Source organism: Dioscorea cayenensis, chromosome 12 (assembly GCF_009730915.1).
Source record: "Dioscorea cayenensis subsp. rotundata cultivar TDr96_F1 chromosome 12, TDr96_F1_v2_PseudoChromosome.rev07_lg8_w22 25.fasta, whole genome shotgun sequence".
NCBI classification, from domain to species: domain Eukaryota; kingdom Viridiplantae; phylum Streptophyta; class Magnoliopsida; order Dioscoreales; family Dioscoreaceae; genus Dioscorea; species Dioscorea cayenensis.
This window is the reverse complement of record NC_052482.1, coordinates 189,287-216,266: the sequence shown is the minus strand read 5'-3', so window position 1 is coordinate 216,266 and position 26,980 is coordinate 189,287. Positions and strand designations below refer to the sequence as shown.

The 26,980-nt window shown below is 37.3% G+C and overlaps 2 protein-coding genes, 1 long non-coding RNA gene and 1 other non-coding gene across 4 annotated transcripts; 3 read left to right on the top strand and 1 right to left on the bottom strand.

Moving 5' to 3' along the window:
- Positions 1-238: 238 nt before the first annotated feature.
- Positions 239-2,685, bottom strand: LOC120273728 (putative pentatricopeptide repeat-containing protein At3g01580; the record flags this gene model as incomplete). Its single annotated transcript, XM_039280432.1, has 1 exon — positions 239-2,685. A coding segment is annotated over one exon (2,217 nt), but the record flags the coding sequence as incomplete, so codon positions are not given.
- Positions 2,686-2,957: 272 nt separating this feature from the next.
- On the top strand, positions 2,958-3,262 carry LOC120273461. Its single transcript, XR_005540535.1, has 2 exons — positions 2,958-2,992; positions 3,120-3,262. It is a non-coding gene; the product is annotated as an uncharacterized LOC120273461 (long non-coding RNA).
- A 1,406-nt stretch (positions 3,263-4,668) lies between these two features.
- On the top strand, positions 4,669-7,082 carry LOC120273460 (cytochrome P450 709B1-like). Its single transcript, XM_039280087.1, has 5 exons — positions 4,669-5,050; positions 5,146-5,369; positions 5,495-5,715; positions 5,810-6,173; positions 6,263-7,082. The coding sequence occupies exons 1-5, from the start codon at positions 4,696-4,698 to the stop codon at positions 6,692-6,694; spliced, it is 1,596 nt and encodes a 531-aa protein (XP_039136021.1). The 5' UTR covers positions 4,669-4,695; the 3' UTR covers positions 6,695-7,082.
- Positions 7,083-15,510: 8,428 nt separating this feature from the next.
- On the top strand, positions 15,511-15,617 carry LOC120274376. The gene has a single exon (XR_005540900.1). It is a non-coding gene; the product is annotated as a small nucleolar RNA R71 (small nucleolar RNA).
- The last annotated feature ends 11,363 nt before the right edge of the window (positions 15,618-26,980 follow it).

Here is a 26,980-nt window from a genome sequence, read left to right as displayed (position 1 = left end):
TCAAAGCATAACCAAAGTCATTCACGGTTGAATTAGTTTAGGCCTGAGAAAGCACTGTTTTCTTATATCAGATTTTCAACGTGAATGGTACTTAATCCCTGCTTTGTTTTGGTTAGTGCTCTCTCCTTTGCCTACAATCAATTGTCAGTGACCATGAAGATTATTTGTACACAATTAATTAGGTCAACTTATGAGGAGCAACAGAAAATTATCTCAAGACTGAAAAAGGGTAATTCAACTTCTTAATTAATCTGCATGATTCATCTTTTTATGCTGAAGTAGAAGCCAGACCTGTATTTGAAACCCTGTTGGCAGGAAAAAATTTAAGGTGCAGTGGAGAAAATCTTGGAAGACTTCTTAATTGATAACAATGGCTGATCAGGTCTTGCAATGTCTCCCCAAGTAAATAACTGATAGAAGGTCAGAGTTAATTACTTCCAAAAAAACATCATTGGTTTCTGCTACTAATCACAGAGCATACATGCCATCATACTCCAATTCTAGTTGATTATGCAGGAAGTCAGGGGCATAACCTTCATCCCTCATCTGCGAAAATAAGACAAGCATAATCTCATATATCACGTTGAACTCTGGGTGGGACCAATCTCTTGCGGCAAAGAAATGTATGCAACATCCAATCTGAATCCAGCTGTTACCAAGCTTCTTTGTCATACCCTTCTTTTTAATCATTTCTCTGACCTTCTTTGCATCAGGCCATTTCTCAGCTGCTGCATATATATTAGATAGCAGAATGTGATAGCCTGGATCTTCAGTTTGCTTTTCAAGGATGCTTCTGCCTACAAGCTCGGCAATGTCTAATCTATTGTGAACTCTACATGCTCCCAGTAGGCTCCCCAACACATCAATTTCTGGCTCCAGAGGCATCTTTTGAATAAACTCCCATGCATCTTCCAGACGGCCAGACCTGGCATGGAGGTCCACCATACATGAGTAGTGCGCCATATCTGGAACAATACCATAGTCTTGCATCATTGAATTGTAGAACAAATGACCCATTTCGACAAGACCTGCATGGCTACAAGCTGATAACAGTGCTATAAATGTTATCTTATTTGGTTCAATCCTCTCATTTTTCATCAGATTAAAACATAGAATTGCCTCTTCTCCTCGGCCGTACATCCCCAGTGCAGCTACTATGGTGTTGTAAGTCACAATATCCCTGACTGTCATATGTCTGAAGACCTCCATTCCGAGTTCCAGACACCCACATTTGCAGTACATGTCTATCAATGAATTACTCACAGAAACAGCTGATTGGAGGCCACCTCTAATCACATAACCATGCAGTTCCTTCCCATGGCTGAGCATTGTGAGGCGGTTGCACAGCGGAAGAAGGGTGATAATGGTCACTGCATTTGGTCTGAGATTTGCTCTTCTTATCACCCGTAATGTCTCAAATGCAGATTCGATGTCTTCTTTCAAGGCATATCCGGTTATCAATGAGTTCACGATGGCAATGTCACTGTCTGACATGATCTCAAATATGGACTCTGCTTCTCTCATCAGTCCACACTGGCAGTATAGGTCTATCAATGCACTGGCCACAAAGTGATCAAACTCATACCCATGTCGTATGGCGTAGCTGTGGATCTCTTTTCCCTTGTTGATCAGCTTGAATTCAGAAAAGCCAGGAAGCACACTGGCTATAGTGACTGGGCTTGGTCTCACATGCAATGACAGCATCTCAAGGAAAAGAGCCAAACTTTCAACATACTCAAAGTTCTGTGAATGCCCTGCAATTATACTGCTCCAAGAAACGATATCCTTGCAATCCAAAAGCCGAAAAAGATACCGGCCCATGTCAGAGTGCCCGCATTTGCAATACATATCAATCAGTGCGTTTGAAACACAAAGATAGTCATTGAATCCACACTTGATAGCACAGCAGTGCATCCCCATTCCCAGTCTCACATCTGCCAGCCTACCACACGCTGGAATTACAATAGCTAAAATCACAGAATCGAGTCCAAAATCCTCCAATCTCATCCTCCTGAACAAACTCAAAGCCTCAGACCACTCACCCTGCTGCACAGTTCCACCAATCATACTACTCCATGATACCAAATCTCTCTCAGGCATTTCTTCAAACACAGTCCGGGCATCATCCAAACTCCCGCATTTGGCAAACATATCAATCAAAGCGCACTGAACATATATATTGGGTTTTGCGCCATCATGAACAGCATGAAATTGAATCGAATTTCTAATCTCTCTCCCCTGTTCAATATCAAACAATGCAGAGCAAGCCTTGAGAACCAAGGGATACGTATAGTGATCAGCCGTCAGGCCTTGTTGCATCATCATCCGATAGAACTCTATGGTTTGGGAGAAGCGAGAAGCATCTACAAGGCCTCTGAGGATGGAGTTCCATGCAAAGTTGTTCCTTTTGGGAAGCTGGTGAAAGAGAGCAAGAGCTTCTTGGAATCTATCAAGCTTGACATAAGTGTGCACGAGCTGTGAGCCCAGTACAACACTAAGATTTTCTTGGTTGAGATACCCATGCACTGCAACCAAACTGTGGAGCTTCCTGGCTACATCGATACTGCTGGTTATTCTCAGTTGATGGAAAAGTATAGCGTGGGTGGCCAGCTTCAAAACAAAACAAAAAAACACACACAAAAGAATTATGTTATGTGGGTTGACAAAGAAAGATGAGTTTGGTTTTACTTATATATATATACACTCAAGGTCAATGGTCCTACATTCCACACATGCAAACAAACTCAAGGTCTCACTGCCAACGACTTTCGGGTCTATTGGTACACAGATTGCAGATAGAGTTCTCACCGAATGGTGAGAGTTCGATTCTCGACTGAGGGCACATTTCTGGTAGTTGTGAATAGTGATTGTGTACGGGTGGTTCCAGCGCCCACGTGAGCGCGGCCTTGTCCTCACTTGTTTCACCGAGGCTTGTGCACGTCCCTGGGTTTCTAGTGGGTTCGCCCCGCTCCTCTTCCCCAAAAAACTCAAGGTCTCACTCTCACCCATACTCTCCCTTCTTCATATTGATCATTAGCAGTAAGTTATGTGTGTACATATATACGTGTGATCCCCTAGGACACAACAATACTGACAATGGCAGTGGTGATGCTTTGTAGGGCCGGACAGAGAGTATTGGGAGTGGATGCCAATGAGATCAATGTTGGGTTGTGGACCACATGATATAAGGACTTATGTGCATAAGTTGTGTAGACATATACAACTCAATTTTTGAATGGATCCAATCTGATTCAAGTTTGAATTTGGTTATAATTATCTAATTTTAAACGTGTATTAATATACATATTAATCATGTAGAATTTTTGGGGCAAAATTATCAAATCTATGATGGGCAGATTTGTAATTAGCCCATAAAGATTTCTTATAAATAGGGTGTGGTTTTTCCAATCTCCCTGCGTGTCAGAAGAACCACAAGAACCAATCACTTTCGTCATAATCAATGGATTCAAGTGCAGGTACGCTTCCGTCACTTTTTTTTTCCTTTCTTTGTTCCTAAGCAATCTCCAAACAAGAAGATCTAGAGTTTGAACTAGGGTTTATACCCATTAGATCCATTTATAAACATATTGTTATATATATATTAACACCATCATGAGATGTTTCTAGATTACTGTCTGTCTGTAACTTCCTAAATCTTCATAAGATTACACTTCTATGAGAGCTAACATAGCCTTAATTAGATGAAGTACGTCTAGCTTCCATGCATAGTGCTTCTCAGGGAATCTTTTAATTTATGGGTCTAGAGAGTCTCTCATTTATGTATTGGAGCAAAGATAGAACGTACGTGTGATGGAAGATGAAGAAGAAGATCGAGAATGTATAGTTTGTTGACCAAGGGTGTTGGTTTGATCTTCTTACGCAAGTGATAGGCGAAGAAAAAGAAGAAGATATTGTTTCTCATGCAAGCAACAGGTTCAATCTTGACCATACTAGCTATACACGCATAAAGTGATAAGGCCGAGTGGGAATATATATTCCCTCCAATAATATATATATATATATTTTTTTTATACAAGACTAACTTGTTGAGATAAATAATAATTAACATATTAGAAAAAAAAGAAGTGAAAAGCATATTCACAAGGATTGCCTTCTAAATATATAAACTTTTAAAGACTAATAAATAATTGTCATAAAAATACTTTTATATGAAAGTGGTTATATTAGTTTAATCCTATCTGAATTAATGAATGTGATTTATTTATTTATTTATTTTTAAAAAATCCTATCTAAATTAACTTCTTTTGATGTATGACTTTGATCCTATCTTAATCTTAGTTTATATTTTTTATAATGATGTATGTTTAATATTTAATTAAAATAAAATTAATTATTTAATGAAAAAAATTATATATAGACTAATACTAGAGATCATGTGAATGCTGTGGAACCCTTAACCCGATTTATATGGGGTGTTGGGGTGTCGTACTCTTCCTCTCTCCTAATAGTTTATATTTTTCATATTTTTTATATTAGTCATCTGCAATCAACAATAATAATATATGGAATGACGTCATCATATTGATGAAAACTATATATATATTATTTAATCATTTTCCTTCTTGTTAAATACGAAAGTTTTTGTTGGAACTCGGAATACATGGGCTTCTGATATTGTTTGTTTGGATAGACGGTTTTATATGTAGATATATTTTATGTTTGCCTTAGTCAACTATGCAGCGAAATGAACAATTATTAAACCCTTGCCGTCTCCTCTCTCAAACTCTACCTCACCCATTGAATATGGAAATGGAAATGGGATATACAGGGATGGTTTTGGGATCTCTGCTGGTCATAATAGCAACAAAGCTGTGCCATGCCTTTTATAATCTCATATGGAAACCATACAAGATAACAAAGAGTTTGGAGAAGCAAGGGCTGAGAGGTCCTCCTTACAAGTTCCCCCATGGCTCAACAAAACAGATCAACGACTTCCAGGCTGCTGCTGACGGTCTTGTTATGGACTCCAGATCTCATGACATCTCCTCCAAGCTTCTTCCTCATTACCATGTTTGGTCTTCTCTCTATGGTATGTGTGTATATATGTGCGTGTTTGTCCTTTTATCCATAATAACTAATAACAACAAGAGACATTGTTGTTTGTTGTTACAACTTGCAAAACAGGCAGAACTTTTTTGTACTGGATGGGAGCGCAGCCAAGGATTTGCCTGGGTGACCCTGAGATGGTGAAGCAGGTGCTGTCCAGCAACTTCGGTTTCTACCTCAAGCCATATCCAGGACCCAATATAATGGCCTTATTGGGCAAGGGTCTTGTCCTTGCTGAAGGATCTGACTGGGCCAGACACAGGAGGGCACTCAATCCTGCTTTCCACATTGACAAACTCAAGGTCTTCTTAACAACATTTTTTTTTTTCTGATTATGATTCATATATATGTCAATCTAATCACTAATCAGACTCTAATGTACATACATGTGTATTAAATCATATATATATATATATATATTTGTTAGATGATGACCAAGACTATGGCTGAATGTGCTCTGAGGATGCTCCATGAATGGAGGAATGAAATCAAGGAAGAAGTAGAGATGAGCCGGCAATTTCAAGAGCTCACTGCAAATATCATCTCCCACACTGTTTTCGGGACCAGCAACAGCATCCATGGCAAACAAATCTTTCTGGCTCAAAAGGAGCTTTTATCACTCGTGGTTGCTGACATTGGTGGATCCAAGTAATTATTACTTGTTTATTGAGAGTTCTCTGCTTTTAATGATCTGCTCCCTTTTATGTATTAACTTGTTCATTTATTTATTTATCTATATGAGATATCTTCCTACCAAGAAAAATCTCAAGAAGTGGAATCTGGAAAAGAGAATAAAGACCACGCTGACAAACATCATAAAGAACCGTTTGCATAATTCAAAGGAATTGGGATACGGAGATGACCTTCTGGGATTGATGCTCCACTCCTCTATGGCTGATAATAACTCTCGCCTAACCATTGATGAGATCATAGACGAGTGCAAGACCTTCTACTTTGCTGGCCATGAGACCACCTCACATCTACTCACTTGGACTATGTTCTTGCTCAGCATCAACCCTGAATGGCAGCAGAGGCTCAGAGAAGAAGTCCTGAGCGAATGTGGTTTGGAGACCCCCAACGCTGACATGCTCAGCAAGTTCAAACTGGTATGTGTATAGTGTATACATGGCATCAGAATCATTTTTAACTCATGAACCCACTCAAATGGATTAATAATTGAATGCTATGCTTGCAGGTGACAATGGTACTGTGGGAGACTCTAAGACTCTACCCACCTGTCATACTGAACGCAAGGGAAGCTTCAAAAGACATGAACTTGGGTGGGCTTATGATACCCAAAGGTATGCCATTGATGATTCCCATAGTGATGCTTCAAAGGGACAAGAAGTACTGGGGAGATGATGCCAATGACTTCAATCCACTGAGGTTTGAGAATGGAGCCTCCAAAGCTGCAATGCATCCAAATTCTATACTCCCATTCTCTCTTGGTCCAAGAGCTTGTGTTGGCCAGAACTTTGCAATGATGGAGGCAAAGGTGGTGATGGCCATGATCCTTCAGAGGTTCTCCTTCTCACTCTCTCCCAATTATAAGCATTCTCCTGCAAATTGGCTCACTCTGCAGCCTCAATTTGGTCTTCCCATTGATTTGAAGCCACTGCAACTGTGATTTCTGTCAAATATTGCAATCACCTCTGAAGTAATTTATATTTTTATATACAGCGCAGAAGCATGTGTTCCCAAACTCTGCTAAAGTTTGGAGACTTGAATCATTTACCTGCAATAAATGTATTAACATGCATTATATTATACGACGATCCTCACTAAACATAGTGCCTGCTTAAGTTGCTGATTCTGTTTTCCATTGAAGTGCCTAGAAATTCACATGGATGAAAACAAACTTGTCGTGTATAAACTTGCAGTCTTTTAGAATTTTTTTATCCCATTTTGTGGTGAATAATTTGAGGTTGCACAATGTTTCAAATGTTTTGAACATCCTCTGTTGCAGGGAATAACACTAGCCCACTAATGGGCCGTTTGGTTGGATGTAATTCTAAATGCAGTGGATTTCTAGTTACAATGTAATTAGAAAAACTTGGTTTTCAAAATACAGTGTAGTCAAATCTTGTGTTTGGTTGGATGTAACTGAAATTACTGTATCATAATTTTTTTTTTTGAAGTAAATGTGGATAAACCACCGATTTATTGAAAAACTAAAGGACAACAGTACAGAAGGAAACAGTATAAAGAGCCTCTCACCAGAAGTGAGAAAAGACAAATATTACTAAACAGAGGAGCATCAAAGAACAATACTGAAAATAAACACTGGATCGACGAAAGGCGCCGTCTAGAGCTATAGGTCCGTCCAGGATAGAAAAGGAGGATTACTCCTGTGCAATGTCAGGCGTCGAGTTGTCGACCTGGTGGGAAACTCTTTCGGTAAGAAAGTTGAGTGAGCGCTTGATTTTCTGTGAAGCATCGGTGTTGGATTGCAGATGACTGTCTGAGTCTGTAGATAACCATGAGAGAATCATGTTAGCAGATCTAAAGATGACAATGTAAGACGGTAAAGCTTTTAGCTGAAATATGCGGGAATTTCGTTTCTAGCCAAATGTTCCACAAAAATAGTTCGGGAGATGAGATCCCGGATATGTCCGGAAGAGGAATCAAGAGATTGTAAACTGGGATGTCCAAAGGTTTTGTATTGAATGAGGCGTGGTAAAAAGGATTAAAAAAATGTGTGAAAAAAATTCCATAAATGACTAGAGTAGGGGCACTCAAGAAAAAAGATGATTTAGATTCTCTGAGGCTTGATGACATAGGACACATGTATCAGTGGAATTTTGGAAGTTGCAACCTCTCTTGAAGAGGTTATTTAAAGTAAGAATTTTATCCTCCCCAAAGAAGCCCAAATGAAAAAGAGTGATTTTTGCTAGGGACGATGGGGATTTCGAAAAAGTTTGTGAAGGGGACATCGAGTACCACCGTCAATAAGGAATTTGTAGAAGGATTTGACTGTGAACTTGCCATGTTTATCTAGGGACTAGGAAGGGGAATTATCCTGATTAAGGGTGATGCGGGATCGAAAGGTTATTTAAAGTGAGAATTTTATGTTTGTTTAAAAGGATTTGTAAATCTGTAATTGGAAAATGCATGTGTATATGTGTGTATATATGCATATATGCATATATGTATATGAATATATATATGTATAAATATATGTTTATATGTGTATATATGCATATATGTATATGAGTATATATATCTATATAAGTACATGTATGTGTGTATATATATATATATGTACATACATGTATATAAATATATATATATATATGTATATGTTATATACATATATGTATGTGCATATATACATATACATATCTGGGTATATATGTACATGTGTAAAAATACATATGAGTATATATATATAATATGTATATATGTATGTATATGTGTATATATACGTATATATATGTATAAGTATATATACATACATATATGTATATAAGTATGTATATGTATATGTGTAAAAATACATGTATATGTTTATATAAATATATAAATGTATATGTATGTGTATGTGTATGTGTATGTGTATGTGCATCTATGCATGTATATATATATATATATATATATATATTGGTTTTCAACTCCCGGAATTTGGTTTTACGTCCAATTTGGGAGTAAAACCAAATACACCAAAAAAGCTATTGTAATGTAATCCCAATTATATCAAGGTTTGCAAATACACTCAAACAAACAATAAATTTTATAAAGTAAAGTATTTGGTTTTATACGTAAAACCAAATACACCCACAACCATTTTTTTAAAACTAAAATCGATAAATCACACAATAAGTACTAAGGCAAAGGATGACTTAGACGAGGGGAAAAGGGTAACTCAAAACCAGCAGACGTGTCTCAATAGTGAGAAGAGGGAAAGTGCTAAGGCTCTCAGAGAATAATTGCCTACGATGATCATCCATCCATGATATCTCTCATTTATGGATCTTAGAGATTGTCCGTTACATTCATGATTAGAGAAAAATTCCCATCCACACTTTAAAAAAAAGAGCACATGAAATTTAAACTTGCAATTAATAGTTGTCTCAGAATCTCCAACTTACTGTTAAGGATCAAAGACAAAGATAATGCACATCACTCACAAGCCTCTAGACACTCAACTTGTTGGAAGCCTTAGAGGAATACTGAAGCTTAATTGATATATTAAGACTTGACTTCAAAGCAAACAGAGATATAGTATACAGAGGAAACAGTTGACTTAAACTACTGACACAACAATTAAACTTAAAGCAAAGATAAGACAAAACACAAAAAGCATAAAGCTACTTTGAAAAGTAAACATCCAATCCCAGCGTGAATTCTTAATTCCTCTCATCCAATCTGCAACGTACAACGTAGCCACCTTCCAATGTCTGGTCAATGTCTTCTTAGCATGAGGTTCTGAGTAAAGCCTGTCAACACACTTCCCTACTCTGAACCTCTCACACCCAAGGCTTCTCTGAAATATTCAAACTTTTGATTTGCCAATCCCTTCGTGAATATATCAGCGATCTGCTCATGCGTGCTGCAATATGTGATGCTAATGGTTCCTTCTTTAACTAAGTCACAGATGAAGTGATACCTTGTATCTATATGCTTAGTTCGACCATGTATGATAGGATTTTTGGCAATAGAGATGGCAGACTTATTGTCACACATAATCACACTTGAGTTCTCCTGCTTCACACTCAAGTCTTCAAGCAAACGCCTTAGCCAAACAGCCTCACATGCTGCCGAAGTAACTGAAATATATTCGGCCTCTGTGCTAGATAGTGCGGTTGTCTGTTGCTTCGTCGAACACCATGCTATTGCACCTGAGCCCAGCATGAACACCCAGCCTGTAGTACTCCGTTGATCATCCGGCGATCCTCCCCAATCGCTATCAGAGTATCCAATGAGTCTAAGATCAACTTTGCTCTCATATTGAATCCCATACCTCATTGTTCCCTTCACATAGCGCAGGATTCTCTTCACGGCACCATAATGATACATAGATGGAGTTTGCATATACCGTGCAACCAGCCCAACAACATGCATTATATCTGGCCGTGTATGAGTTAAGTATAGCAAACTCCCGACCAACATTCGGTACTTGTTTGGATTTGCCTTCCCTGAGTTGTCTTGATGGTGCAACTTTTCATTTAGATTCATTGGAGTAGAACTAGGATTGCAAAGTAGCATACCTGCTTTGTTTAGAAGATCTTCGGCATACTTCCGTTGTGAGACAAACAGAGAATTCTCACCTTGAATCACTTCCAAACCAAGGAAATATTTCAAATGTCCAAGGTCTGACATTTCAAAGACATTCATCATACTCTCCTTGAATTGCACCAGCATCTCTTTGGAATTCCCCATATAGATGATATCATCTACGTATAAACACAAAAGTAGAATGTTAGAGCCTCCACTGTATTTTCTATAGATTGTAGGCTCAGTTGTGCTCCGTATGAAGCCCATCTGTTGGAAGTGAGAGTCGATCCGACTATACCAAGCTCTAGGAGCTTGTTTGAGGCTGTATAGAGCTTTCCGAAGCTTGAAAACTTTCTCCTCCTTCCCTTTGATGATAAACCCCTTGGGTTGGCATACATAGACCTCTTCTTGTAATTCTCTATTTAAGAACGTAGTCTTGACGTCCAGCTGGTGAATTCTCCATCTCCTTTGAGTTCTAATGGCAAGGAATAGTCGTACCGTCTCCATTCGAGCAATAAGAGAGAAAACATCTTCGTACCGTCTCCCATCTGGATTAAACTTTGACTTGAAGACCCATTTTAAACCGATGGCCTTCTTCCCTTCCGGCAGGTCCGACATCTCCCAAGTTTGGTTTCTATAGATTGACTCCATTTCTTCTCGCATGGCCCCAAGCCATCCCTCGTCTTCTGCTGCTTCTTCAAATGAACTCGGGTCTGCAGCGGTTAGTGCAAATGAACAAGCTTCATATATTTTGGTTAAGTTCTTATACCTCACCGGAGTGCCGTCGTTGCCCGTTGTCTCTGTTGGGCTGTTATTTGAGGATGCAGTGGGATTCTGGGGAAGTATCATCCGTTCATTTGAGGAATCATGTGGTGGAGAGACTTCTTCTCGAATGTCAAGTGTATCTTCGTCCATGTTATCACATGGCACAAAGTTTGTTGTTGTCGACTTGGACCAATCCCATCTCCGTTTCTCAAAGAAGCGGATATTTCTACTGACATGGACTCGTTTCATGACCGGGTCAAAAACTTTAAAGGCTTTTAAATTGTCACAATACCCAATGAATACACCCAGTGCTGACTTTGCATCAAATTTCTCCCTCAGTTGTTGGTCAACATATGAGTAAGTTAAGCACCCGAATACCTGTTGATTATGATTTATATAACGCAAGTATACGCTATCGCAAACAAGTAATATAATGATAAGAGAGTATCGTTCCCACGAGGATTGAGCCTATTAAATACCAAAATTACTAACCCTAATTCTACTTGATTAATGAAATTGAAGAAGTTTAATTTAGAAAATCTAATTCAAGGACTAGAGAGAGAGAGAGAGAGAGAGAGAGAGAGAGAGAGAGAGAGAGAGATAAGGAGAAATCAATGTCGAGAGATTCTAGGGTTTCCGAGTTCACCTAGACTAATTCCACCTAGATCACCTAATTCAATCAATCAATGTTTGTTTCTTATATTGTCATCAAATTTCTCTAAATTACATATTGATCTTTCTCAAGCATCAATAGCATATTCCACTAGATAAGTTAACATCATCTCCGAGATAATCGTGAACCTATGGAACTCATTAAGCTCTAGAAATTTATAATGATGCATACAACCTCATAAATATCTCTATCTTATGATGATTGTATAAAATTTCAACCAAGACCTAATTCAATTATCACCTCTCGGTCTCAAATCAAATTAATAATCATGCAATTGGTGATCAAGCAATCACAAGCATTAAGCATAGATTAAAATATCCAACATAGTCTTGAAAACAAGCATCAATTAAATTAAACAAAGATGAATCTAGGGTTTTCATAGTCCGGCTACATCGTAGCCCTAGAAAAAGTATTTAGAACATAATGATTGCAAAGTTCGACATATTAACAAGGTTCATAATCAAATAAACAAAGAAAAAAACTAAAAAAACTAAAAGCTCGGCAATGAATCCGCACGAAACTTCGCCTCCCGATCTCTTGATCTCCGAAATTCTCCTCCCTTTTCGCTCTCAACCCTAGCCCCTTTTATAACATAAAAATTGGGGTAGCGCCTAGGTGCCAAAGACTGTAGCGCCTAGGCGCTATACTTTCTGTTTTGCACCTCTTGATGTTGTAGCGCCTAAGCGCTGCATGCTAGCGCCTAGGCGCTAGATTTTCTGTTTTGCTCTTCTTCCTCCAATTTTGTGCCTTTTACATGTTCTTCCTTCAAATCATTTTCTTTCTTTCCTACAATGCAATAACAATAAGATTAGGAGTAAAATTGGTTCAAAATAATTCAAATTTAATTCATTATGAGTTAAAGAAGGTCTATATATTAAGTGCAAATTATACTCATCAAATACCCCCAAACTTAGAGTTTTGTTCGCCCTCGAACGAAAGAAAGAGAAAGAAAAATATCATGAAACAATGAAATGTGATTAACAACAACATAAGTGAAACTCCGTCCTCAAAGTTGGATTTTTCAAACCCATAAAAAGAAATTTTAAGCACGGTCTACAATTTCAACTAGAGAGCAAATCTTACTCCATTTAAGGTTCCATGTGTGTGTGTGTGTCCAGTCTTTGCTACTTCGCTATCCTTGAACTCTTGTTCATTTATGCAAAAATAAGAACCCACCTAACCGCTAATTGAAACCCCAAACTTATTTACTTAAATATTTTTCATCATTTTTCTTTTTCTTTTTTTTTTAATTCCATCATCATTTTTTTTTCTTAAATAGTAGTTTTCACACATCCTTTGAGATAGCCCTTTCTCCCAATAGGGCATACTTAGTATCCGACTTTTCAGAAGTGGCTTCACACATCAAAGGTGGTAGCTCTTTTTAATCAAATGACCTAACTAACTAATTCTAGGGTCTTTCAAGGCTTTTAGTAAGCTCCTAATTTGCATAAATGATTTCTAAGTATTTGGACAACTTAGTAAGCATAACTGGGTGTGCTAAGAGTGTAAAGGAACCAAAAATAAAGCAACACAAGCACTATAGTCAAAAGAGAGACACATCTATTGTTTTTTTCATGGATTAGAAAAAAACCACTAGAATTTTTTTATCATCGGCCATCATTGTTCCATAAACCAAATAATTTTTATATATAAACACCACCAAATACCCCCAAACTTAGAAGAAGACATTGTCCTCAATGTAAGCAAAGAGAAATAAATAAATAAATAAAAGGCATAAAATAAGAATAAAAACTCCCCTGAATGTCTTGACTTTCATCTCTTCACTATCATCCTTTGGTGGTGGGTGTTTTTGGAAGGTTGGAGCTTATGGGAGCTGAATTATAAATAAGATAAAATAAGATAAGAAAAATAAAATAAAATAAAATGTTAAAAATGCATGGGTTGCCTCCCAGCTAGCGCTTTGTTTAACGTCCTCAGCTCGACGACTCCTTTGTTATGGTGGGTTCAAGATGATTTTCTTTTTACCCTTGTCAAAGCTCCACCCAAAATATGGCTTCATCCGCTGCCCATTAATTTTGAGAGTTCCTTTCTCTGAATGAGTGACTTCCGCAACACCATATCGTAACATCTTATTGATTGTGAATGGTCCACACCACTTCATCTTGAATTTTCCATGCCTAGCCTTTGTTTGCTTTTTATTAGTTATGTCATCTTTATAAGCTTCAATTCGAAACTCATCGAACTCATTCAATTGCAAAAGATTTTTCTCATCAATACGAAAGCAACATTCACTTGCTTGAGGATATTTTATAGCATCAAAAATGTTAAAAGTCACTTCTTCTTCTTGGACCCGAAGACGTAATTCTCCTTTTTGCACATCAATAATCGCTCTCCCAGTAGCCAAAAATGGTCTACCTAGTATAATTGGTATGTCTTTGTCTTCTTCTATGTCAAGTATAATGAAATCAACTGGAAATATGAACTTATCTATCTTGACAAGGACATCTTCAATTACTCCCCTGGGGTGCTTCAATGAACGATCTGCTAGTTGCAATGTGACTGTAGTAGGCCGCGCTTCTCCCAAGTTAAGCTTCTTGAAGATTGATAAGGGCATTAAATTGATACTTGCTCCCAAATCACATAATGCCCTCTCAAACACCACATTCCCAATCGAGCATGGGATGGTAAAACTGCCTGGATCCTTGAGTTTGGGTGGCAACTTCTTTTGCAAGATTGCGCTGCATTCTTCAGTAAGTGTGACTGTCTCATAATCCTTAAGCTTCCTTTTGTTTGAAAGAATTTCTTTCATGAACTTCACATAACTCGGCATTTGTTCAAGAGCTTCAGCAAATGGGATATTAATGTGAAGCTTCTTGAATACATCTAAGAATTTAGCAAGCTGCTGGTCAAGTTTATTCTTCTTCAGGCGCTGAGGAAAGGGGATTCTTGTAAATCTATCTTGAGATAATGGTGCTTCAATCTGAGCTTCAGATTTATTGTGTTCACGGTTATCTTGATCATGCTTCTGATTTACAAACTCAGACTTTTTCTCTGGCATCTTCAATTCCTTTCCACTCCTCAAAGTAATTGCACTACATTGTTCATTGCCACTCTTTCTTGGATTTGCCTCAGATGTGCTAGGCAAGTTTCCTTGTTGTCTCTCTGTTAGCATACCTACCATTTGACTTAACTGAACCTCCAAATTCCTGATTTGTGCAGACTGATTTTGCAGGCTAGTGCGAGTTTCATTCATGAACTGCGTTTGAGTTGTAGCTAACTGAGCCAATGCTTCCTCCAGATTTATTTTCTTCTCTTGTGGTGGGTTGCTCTGTTCCTGCATGGTTGAGTTATTTTTCCAAGATAGGTTAGGATGATTCCGCCATCCTGGATTATACCTATTGGAGTAGGGGTCATCTTGTTGCCTGTTGAAATTCCCCACATATTGAGCTTGCTCTACTGTCATCATTTGCGAAAAAGAATTACCAGCTGGACATTCAAAGCTTTGATGAGGCCCATTACACATTTCACAAGCCAGAGATGTAGTCTTTACTGCATTTGCTAGCAAATTATTATTCTGTAACTGCTTTGAGAGAGCTGCTATTTGGGTTGAAAGGTTGGTAATAGCATCTATCTCATGTACTCCAGCCACCTTCCTTGGCATGTTTCGCTCATTAGGCCATTGATAGTTGTTAGCAGCCATATCTTCTAGCAATTCATATGCCTCATCAATAGTTTTTTTCATTAAAGCTCCACCTGCAGATGCATCCACTAGTGTTCTGATGGTGCTGTTCAGGCCTTGGTAAAAGTTTTGAATCTGCATCCATTTCTGCAACCCATGATGTGGACATTTCCTTAATAATTCCTTGTATCTTTCCCATGCCTCATATAAAGTTTCACCTTCATATTGAGTAAAATTGTTGATTTCAATCCGCATCTTTGCTGTTTTGGCTGGTGGAAAGAATTTGGCAAGGAATTTCTGAACAAGATCATCCCATGTCACAATGGAATCTGGTGGCAATGAATTCAACCAGTTTCTTGCTTTATCTCTTAGAGAGAAAGGAAATAGACGTAAGCGAACTGCTTCATCGCCCACTCCATTATACTTAAATGTATCACAAACTTCAAGAAAGTTCGCGATATGAAGATTGGGGTCTTCATTAGGTAGCCCATTGAACTGAATTGCTTGAATCATTTGAAGAGTCACCGGCTTCAGCTCAAAGTTGTTCGCCTGAATGACTGGATGCCTAATCGCAGGTTGAATGCCAGTTGATGGCATCGTATAATCACGCAAAACCATTGGTTGATTGACCACCATTGGATTATTAAATACTTGCTCATTTGCTGGTGCATTGTCCCCAGCTCTTGCTTCCTCAGGATTATCCATAGCTTCTGCCGATTGATTATTTGTAAGTCTTTTCTCCTTCCTGTTCCTGCGACACGTACGTTCTATTTTAGAGTCAAAAGGTATGAGACTTTCAGTACCAAATTTTCGCATTCAATTTCAACAATTTTGATTAAAATAGAGAGAAAAAAATAATCAAGAACAATGAATTATGAAGCAAAACTAGAGTTTTTTTTTCTTGATATTAATAAAGAACACAATCCCCGGCAACGGCGCCAAAAACTTGTTGATTATGATTTATATAACGCAAGTATACGCTATCGCAAACAAGTAATATAATGATAAGAGAGTATCGTTCCCACGAGGATTGAGCCTATTAAATACCAAAATTACTAACCCTAATTCTACTTGATTAATGAAATTGAAGATGTTTAATTTAGAAAATCTAATTCAAGGACTAGAGAGAGAGAGAGAGAGAGAGAGAGAGAGAGAGAGAGAGAGAGAGAGAGAGAGAGATAAGGAGAAATCAATGTCGAGAGATTCTAGGGTTTCCGAGTTCACCTAGACTAATTCCACCTAGATCACCTAATTCAATCAATCAATGTTTGTTTCTTATATTGTCATCAAATTTCTCTAAATTACATATTGATCTTTCTCAAGCATCAATAGCATATTCCACTAGATAAGTTAACATCATCTCTGAGATAACTGTGAACCTATGGAACTCATTAAGCTCTAGAAATTTATAATGATGCATACAACCTCATAAATATCTCTATCTTATGATGATTGTATAAAATTTCAACCAAGACCTAATTCAATTATCACCTCTCGGTCTCAAATCAAATTAATAATCATGCAATTGGTGATCAAGCAATCACAAGCATTAAGCATAGATTAAAATATCCAACATAGTCTTGAAACAAGCATCAATTAAATTAAACAAAGATGAATCTAGGGTTTCATAGTCTGGCTACATCGTAGCCCTAGAAAAAGTATTTAGAACATAATGATTGCAAATTTCGACATATTAACAAGGTTCATAATCAAATAAACAAAGAAAAAACTAAAAACTAAAGCCTGGCAATGAATCCGCGCCGAAACTTCGCTCCCGATCTCTTGATCTCCGAAATTCTCCTCCCTTTTCGTCTCAACCCTAGCCCCTTTTATAACATAAAAATCGGGGTAGCGCCTAGGTGCCAAAGACTGTAGCGCCTAGGCGCTATACTTTCTGTTTTGCACCTCTTGATGTTATAGCGCCTAAGCGCTGCATGCTAGCGCCTAGGCGCTAGATTTTCTGTTTTGCTCTTCTTCCTCCAATTTTGTGCCTTTTACATGTTCTTCCTTCAAATCATTTTCTTTCTTTCCTACAATGCAATAACAATAAGATTAGGTGTAAAATTGGTTCAAAATAATTCAAATTTAATTCATTATGAGTTAAAGAAGGTCTATATATTAAGTGCAAATTATACTCATCAATACCCGCAAGTGCTCTACGTTGGGTTTTGACCCATTCAACACTTCATATGGAGTTTGTTTCTTTAGTGCCGTTGTTGGAGACCTATTCATTATGTATACAGCAGTTGCGATCGCCTCAGCCCAGAACTCCGTCGGCATTTGAGCCTCTTTCAACATCGTCCTTGCCATTTCAGTGACCGTCCGATTCTTCCTCTCGGCGACACCGTTCTGTTGAGGAGAACGGGGGGCAGTGAACTGCTGATGAATGCTTGAAAGTTCACAAAAAGACTTGAATTGTTTGGACGTGAATTCACCACAACGGTCCGTGCGAAGCATCTTCACCAGCATTGACAGTTGCTTTTCTACATGAAGCTTGAACACTTTGAACTGGGATAATGCATCAGATTTCCTTTTGAGGAAGTAGACCCACACATGCCTGGAGAAGTCATCTGTTAGCAAGAAAAAATATTGGTTACCTCCCAATGATGGTGTTCGCATCAGGCCAACAAGATCTGCATGAATGAGCTCTAGAGGTGTATTTGCTCTCCTTGCTTGGCCAACAGGAAACTCATCTCGTTTATGTTTACCCAGTGAGCATGATTCACAAGCTTCGATATCAGTGATCTTTGGAAGCCCAACAACCATTTTGCACTCGGATAAACACTTCAGGCTCCTTTGATTCAAGTGTCCGTATCTCTTGTGCCAAAGATGGGACGTCTCTTTTTCTCCTTGAGCAACGTTGGCTGCTCCAACGTCATTAGCATCGAGCGTGAACAGTCTGTGGGATGTCATGAGCACATGTGCAACCTTCTCTTTAGAAACATCATCTCTAATGGTGCACTCGCCCTCAGCAAACTCCACTGTGTAACCGGAGTTCATTAGTTGTCCCACACTCAACAGATTGTGCGCTAAGTCCGGCACAAACTGTACATTTGTCAAGGTATTAGACTTCCCGCAACTTGAGCGAAGGATGACTGACCCAACTCCCTTGACCTGAAGAGACTTTCCATCTCCCAGCTTGATGGTTTGGTTTTGCACTTCCTTTAGTTGTTGAAATAGTTCCTCATTTCCTTTCCTCATTTCCTGACATATGATTAGAGCAACCTGAGTCTATTAACCATGTACCTCCACCTTCATGCATACTTGCATTCATAGCCATGAACAGCAGGCCTTCATCTTCTTCTTTAACATCTTCTGAGACATTCGCTTCATTCCCTTTAAACTGACATTGTGATTTTATGTGCCCGTACCTCTTACAAGCATAACATTGGATGCCTTTGTATTGTTTGTTGCCTTCTGAGGTGCGAGCATGATCAAGACTCAAGCCACGTCCTCGTCCTCGTCCTTTGTAGAAACCACGGCCACAGCCTCTCCCACCGTGACCATCTTGTTCACCGATTGGAAACCCCTTGACATGAAGAGCCCCCTCCTCCTCTTGTTCTCCTGCAAGATTGAGCAGTGATTCATGGCTCCTTAATGAGCTACTGAGCTCATCCACAGTGAGGGTTTTAAGATTTTTGGCTTCCACTATGAAAAGGATGACATGTGAGAACCTCGGAGTGAGGCTTCTCAGTATCTTTGAAACCACCGTCTTCACTGGGACCTCCTCCTTTAGCATCCGTAGCTTATAAACGATGTCGAGAACCTTAATCATATAGTCTTGGATGCTATCTCCTGTCTTCATCTTCGCCATGTCCATCTCACGATGAAGTGAGTGCAACGTCACTGTGATTGTATTTTCATTTCCTTGATACTCAGTCCTAAGTATATCCCAAGCCTCTTTTGCTGTCTTTGCTTCCGAGATTCTAATGAGAGCCCTTGCATCAAGTGCCTGCTGTATAAGAAACAAAGCTTTTGCATCTTTCTTCATGCTCTCTTGAACCCGGTTCCCATCTCCTTCTTCGCTGAACCCCTTCTCCACGATGTTCCATAGGTCTTTCGATCTGAACATTATCTTCATCATCAAACACCAGAGATTATAGCTTTCTCTGGAAAACAAGGGAACATTTGTCTCCTTTGAAGATGAACCGAAAGCAGCCATTGCTTTCAATGTGTTCTCTGATACCACTGTTAAGGATCAAAGACAAAGATAATGCACTCATAAGCCTCAAGACACTCAACTCGTTGGAAGCCTTAGAGGAATACTAAATCTTAATTGATATATTAAGACTTGAGTTCAAAGCAAACAGAGATACAATATACAGAGGAAACAGTTGACTTAAACTACTGACACAACAATTAAACTTAAAGCAAAGATAAGACAAAACACAAAAAACATAAAGCTACTTTGAAAAGTAAACATCCAATCCCAGCGTGAATTCTTAATTCCTCCCATCCAATCTGTAGCTCAGGCACCATGCAACGTACAATGTAGCCACCTTCCAATGTCTGGTCAATGTCTTCTTAGCATGAGGTTCTGAGTAAAGCCTGTCAACACTTACATCTCTTTGAATTTTAGGCTTTAGATAACCATGTTACGAGAGTAGAAATTATATGTGCTTGTTGTTCACCGTGACAAATATGTGCAGAAGAACAACTCCGGGAACTGAATGACAACAATAACTACAGTAACAAAACATTGCAGACTGATTATCCAAAGGCAAGTTTACTGAGCCTGAAGCAATTTAGGAAGCTCAACACAAATGTCTCAAAATCTCAAGCCTGTTTAGCCCATCAAAAACCGCTAGTTTGCAATTTACAAAACTAAAAAAATATAGTCACACACCATTGCATTCATACAAAGAATGTCTTCATATATCTATAAAAAGTGTCTGAATCATTACAAAGCCAATACAAGCACACCAGCTCAAAAATTAAAAAATAAAAACAATACAAACAAAAGATCCTTCATATCTTCACAGCTATGATGCAAAGGTCGCATAGCTTCATCAAGTCCTTCCCGGCAAGAGGCCATGCACCAGCAGTGGATGCAACAATATGTATACACACATAGTTCATATAAAATTTATGTCAAATACTGCATGACCAACCACAAATACCTAATGGGAATTTTACAGTTTTAGTTAAACAAATAAAAAATAAAAACCACCTAGAGTACCAAACTCCTGTCTGGATTATTTTACTGTTATCTCATCTTTGTTTTCCATTGAGATGGTCTTTGAGCTTGAAGATTTTCCAATGATAGCCTTCTTTACCTTCACAATGGATTGCTTCACCTTGGAAATTATGTTGATTGTTAAGGGGCCCTCATAAAAGCTGGAAACAGAATGGATTTGAAGTGTGCTTTCAGAGATAGAAGGGGTCCAAGGCCAATAGATAGCACCACCTCTACTTGTAATTTCAATTTTTAAATTTTATTTTTATTATATAGCAAGTCTGAAAAGTATTTGTTTAACAGAGCCCTTGTTATTGTTTGATTTCCACCATTTTTTGTTTACTCTGAAATTCCTTATGATCACATGAACTCAATCATGCTTTTGTACACTTGTAATCATTGAATATAAATGAATTTTAAAATGGCAAGTATTATTCAACTAGTTTTCACTGTTTGAAAATCACACAAGCTCGAACGGAGACAGCTCAATGCATATACACGAGTACCTTTTTAAATGTTGCACTTAGGATCACATAGCATTGGTGGAAAAAGAAGGAATTTGGATCCTTAATTAGATTGATTTAATACAAGTGCAGACATTAGATGTGATAATTATGTGATGAGTTAAATATGTAGCAGAAGTCAGAAGACAATCAATATGTAGTTCGTTAATTGTCCTATCACTATATATGCATTACCACTCAAAAACAATGCATTATGTACACAAGATAATTTCAGCACCATATATACTACGTCAGTTATATCCCTATTCCATAGGTAATAATAATATCACCGCATTTGGTCATGAATCAAAGCAGGAAGTGGCTATTTATAATTTTATATTCTAAAATGGAAGAAAATCAGCTAGTGTTCCAAAGAGTTCCCTATAGTTCAGTAATTTTTTCCAAACAAAGCAAGCTACAGTATCTTCTCTTGGGAAATACATGGTATATATGTGTATAAATAATATAGTTCATTCCATTTAATGACAGAAAATTACAAAGTGACCATAAATTTAGATGGTTAACCTCAAAGATTGAAAAGGAACTCCTTCTCCTCCTTCGTCTCTGTAGTGATGTAGCGATAATTTTGAAACTATTGATCCCCGCACGAATACCAGTAACAAGCCATTTAATCTGTTGATCAAAGATTATCAGGATTGGGCAGAAATTGGAGTAAATTTTATTACTTGATAAGAACTATTACAAGACTAGTCACCTTAACCCGTAGGCTTACAATAAATAGACCTAAAGAAAGATTTTAAAAAAAAAAAAAAAAATCCAAGAAGAGAAGATTCGAAAATTTACCAAAAGCAACAAGTTTTAAAACTTCAGCAAAAAAATAAAGGACTTAACAAATAAAAGCTAATGCCGAAAATTGCGTACCAATCTGAGATTTCTTTTGCATGATATAATCAAATCAAATATTACCATAAACGGCAAAATTGATGTTTTCGAGGCCAAGATAATGGAATTTGACCAAATTGCAAGGCCCAAATAAGCTGGTTTCAATGAAGATATTGATATGAGGGAACTAAAATTCAAAATTGGCATGAAATTCAGAAGTTTTCAGCAGTTCAAAGAAGTTGTCAGGAATTATGGTGTAAATGTGTCATGAATTTGAAGCCACAACAAGAAAAGATGCAAGGCTTTCTGCAGATGTGGTGGCCGGTGCCCTTGGTATTTGTAGGCGTCACCCATGTACAAAGACAAGACAACTATCCAAATTAAATCTGGGATCCTGAAGCATGAGTGCACCAGAGATCACAATATTAGACATGTGAATGCACATTGGATAGCAACTAACTACCTTGAACAGTTTAGAGCTAATCCTTTTTGGAAAATTGCAGGGATCGTCCAAGCTGTTAAGCTAAACCAACAAGTTGATATAAGCATACTTATTGCATGGAGGGCCAAATGCATTGCACTTAGGTAACTTTGTCTAATTTATGTTATGTTTAATTATGTCTAATTTCTTGTTTTGTTCTGTCTATTTCTGTTATGTCTAAACTTTGTAACCCCAATGTAATTTGTTTCCTTGTTTGAAAGGATGTTGGATGGTGATGAGGTGTCACAGATAGGGAGACTTTATGATTATAGGCTTGAATTATTACGAACTCATGCCATGTTAACAGTGAAGTTCAAGTGTTGTGAAGGTGTTTTTGTATGAATGTATGTATCTTTGGGTCCTCTCAAGGCTGGATTTTTAGAAGGTTGCAGGCATATAATTTATATAGACGGGTGCTTCCTCAAGGGCTTATATGGTGGCCAATTGCTGTTGGCTGTGGGAATAGATACCAATGACAGCACATACCCTCTGGCATGGGATGTGTTTGAGAAAGAGAATAATGAGAGCTGATAGTGGTTCTTGAGTATGTTGGTTGAGGATTTGGCCTTAACAACAACCACCATTGGATATTCATGACAGATAGGCAGAAGGTAAGTCTATTGTTGACTAGTCTGTTTTTTTTTTAAGCAAAATTAAATTTCAGATCTCATTGTTGAATTCCTTGTGTTTGCCATTCTTTGTTCTGTCATTCTCCTGAACCTTTATGTTTATTGGCTGTGATTTGTGCACATGGACAATTATATAGGTTCTTATACTTGCTATTGAAGAATTATTCCCATACTCTAAACATAGATTTTATGTGAGGCACATACATACGAACTTTAAAAAAAAATTATAGGGTAAGACCCTTAAGGACCAATTATGGACATGTGCCAAGGCTAGTTATATTCCAGCATTGAAGAAAACTATGGATGATTTAAAAGTTATGTCTGAAGGTGCATACCAATATTTGAAAAATATAGACCCAAAACATTGGTCTAGAAGTCATTTCCAAACTCAATTCAAATGCGACATGGTCCTGAACAATCTATGTGAGTGTTTTAATAGTCAGATTTTAGCAGGTAGAACAAAGGACATCATTACTATGAATGAGATGATTAGAATTAAGCTAATGGTTAGAATATAGCAAAGGCGAAATGCTATAGAGAAATGCAACACAGTTCACTGGCCTAGTCAGGAAATTAGAGAAATTGAAGGAGATAAGCAATAAGCATATGTCAACCTTTTCTGGAGGGGCTAAGTATCAAATCTTGGGGCCAAATGGCCAATTTGTTGTTGACATGAAAGAAAGGAGTTGCAGTTGTAGAAGATGGCAACTTACATCAATACCTTGTAGTTATGCAATCTCAGCTATATACTATAATGAGGATAGACCTGAAAATCACTTGGATGAGTGTTATACAGTGGAAACTTACCTTAAAACCTATTCCCATATTTGACACCCTACACAAGGTAGAGACTGTTGGACTAAAAGTGATGAAATACCCATTTGTCCACCTTAGCCTATAAATAAGAAAAGAGGCAAGAAACCTTTACTTCGAAGGAGGGAGACAGATGAACAAAGTGTAGGCTTCAACAAAGGGAAGGTATGCACGAAAGACATCACACTGAAGTGCAGTATTTGTAGAAATCCTGGACACAATAAAAGATTTCATGGTGTGCATGTATGTTTAATTTACATTAATTTAATATTTACTTGGGGTTTTCATTTCTATGACATAAACACATGTGTTTTTGTTGTAGGGGGGAGAGATAAGGCAGATGGTCAATCATCTGCAATAGGGAATGCGGGAGATGTGGGTTTTTTTTAGAGTTTCAAAAAATTAGGTTCATCTGACATTGTCAATTTAAATTAAATTTGTCATGCTTTCTTGGGTGAGTGTATAGATCCTATGGCTAGCATTGATCCCTGGATCTTTGAAGAGCATTTTGTTCAGGTTTGGAATTAAAGTATTCTGAATTAATGTCTCTCCTTTGGATCCAATTCTTTGAGCTAAACCTAAGACTGTTGGTGAACAGGTTGATCTCCTCCTCGACAGAGATGCTGAACCTGGGCAACTCTCACAACACCTCATCAACATAGCTGGTGAACCTGGGCAACTCTCACAACAAGTTGGTATCCCCAATTTTGATATAGGCCAACTCTCACAATAGGGTCAATGCATAGTAGGATCATATGTGAGCATTAATATGGTGTAAAGCTTCTAGTATTTTTGTTTGTTTTGTCTTCTGGAGTAGAATTTATCTATGCCATCCTATGTTATGTTATTTGCAAATGTGAGCAGAATCCCACTGAAAGGACAATTATGCAGAGAGAAGGCTAAATAGGACTAAATTGACAACTAGAAGTGGAAGAAATATCGGCAATACAGAATGCCCACCAAAGGATATTGTAAAAGAAAAGGAGCATATGGTTCAAATAGATAAAGCCCACCAGAAAAAAAACTCCAACTGTTCTAAAAATTCTTGCAATGCAGCCTTGTGCCAATGACAAAGATGGGGTTGCTACTAAGAAGAAGAAGATATGGGTGCTAGTTGGTTCAAGAGGATCTGCTGCTTCTGGTGATACACAATAGCTAGAGCATTAGCTTGGTTGAGTAGTTTTTGGAAAATTAGGGTTTAACAAATTGTTTATCACTACACCATAATGGATCTTTAGCGGTATTTTTTTTAACATTTAGCGGCGTTTTCAAACGCCGCTAATTACCATAATGGCGATTTCACAAAACGCCGGGCAAAACGCCGCCAAAGATAGTGTCGGCAATATCCCAGCAATTAGCGGCGTTTCAAGATAAACGCCGCTAAATTAGCGCCGTTTATTTGTTCTTTAGCGGCGTTTTTAAAAAATAATTTAAAAAATTAATGTAAATTTTTTTAACCTGATTTTTTTTAAAAAAAGAAAAACAACTACTCTAATTATTATTATTATTTTTTTTCTTTTCTAGATTTTTTTGTTCTTTATTTTTAAATTATTCTCTTTTCTCTTTTTTTAATTATTATTATTATTATTATTATTATTATTTTCTCTTTTTCCTCTTTTCTTCTTCTTCACATCTTGTTTCTTCCTCTTCTAGTTTCATCATCATCATCATCATCATCATCATCTTCTTCTTCTTCTTATCGCGTCGTCATCATCGTCATGACATTCTTCATCTTCATCTTCATTTGCTTCATCATAACTTGGTATCCTTTTCACACTTTTTTCAATATCAAAGGGTATTTATAGAAAATAAAAATTGATGGTATTTAGCGGTGTTTTTCTTAAAAAATGCCGCTAAATAAAAATTTTAAAATTAATGACGCCAAATTCAAATTTTCTCAAAAAAAGACGGCGCAAATTTTGAATTTAAAAAAATAAATAAATTTTGGTGGCGTTTTTATGCATAAAAGCGGCTAAAGTTTAATTTTGTAATTTTTAAATTAAAAAAAAAATTAGATTTTCACGGTGTTTTTGGGACAAATGTCACGGAATTTTTAATTTTATAAATTTTCAAATAAAAAATTTTTACCATCTCGCGGCGTTTTTAAAAAAAACGGCGCTAAATCTAAATTTTTTGGCTTTTAAAATTTAATTATATCATAACTTTAGCGGTATTTTTAGTCATAAATGGCGTTAAAGTACAGTACTTTTATGGCGTTTTAAAAAAAAACACCGCTAAATATAAATTTTATTAGTTTCAAATTTTATTATATCAGAAATTTAGCGGCATGTTTTCTAAAAACGCCACTAATTACATTACTTTAGTGGCGTTTATTATAAAAACGCCGATAAACATAAATTTTGTGCTTTGAAATTTAATTGTATTATGACTTTAGTGGCGTTTTAGTAAAAAAAACGCCGCTAAATATAAATTTTATGACTTTGAAATTTAATAACATCTCGAATTTAGCGGCGTTTTTTACAGAAACGACGCTAAATTACAGTACTTTAGTGGCACTTGCAGGAAAACACCGGTAAATTATTTTTTTAGTGGCGTTTATGGAAAAACGCCGCTAAAGTCATAAATATAGTGGCGTTCCAAAAAAACGCCGCAAAATAAATGCCGCTAAATACCTATTATGGTGTAGTGTATGTTATGTAAATTTTGGAAACTATTTAATTTTTGTGGTGTTTTAAATGGAGGAAATAAACAAACTCTCTATGTAACTTTGTAAATTTACAAACATGTGCTTCATACTATGAATATGCAGTTCTTGCAAATTTCAGAACAATGTCTTTTTTTGTGCTTTACAAAGCTTTGCCATCTGGATCCAGTTTTATTTTTTTTCATAATTCAACAGGCTTGAGGAGTTTTTTTTTTAAATATTATATTAGCAATTTGAGAAACTTGCTACAGAATTCTCAGGTGGTGATTTAGAGAAATAGAGAGAAAGAGAGAATGTGAGCTTTATGGCTTAGTAATCCTCTAAACAGGTCTCTGGTTCACCATATTCACCCATTTGGAATTGTTATAATGGCGCAATCTGAGGTTAATTTTAATGGATTTCCAATGTAATATAATGCCTGGTTCAAAGAAGAAGAAGAAGAAGAAGAAGAAGAAGAAGGTGAAGACGAATCAGGAGAAGAGAGGGTGGGGAAGGTAAAAAGAAGGGGGAT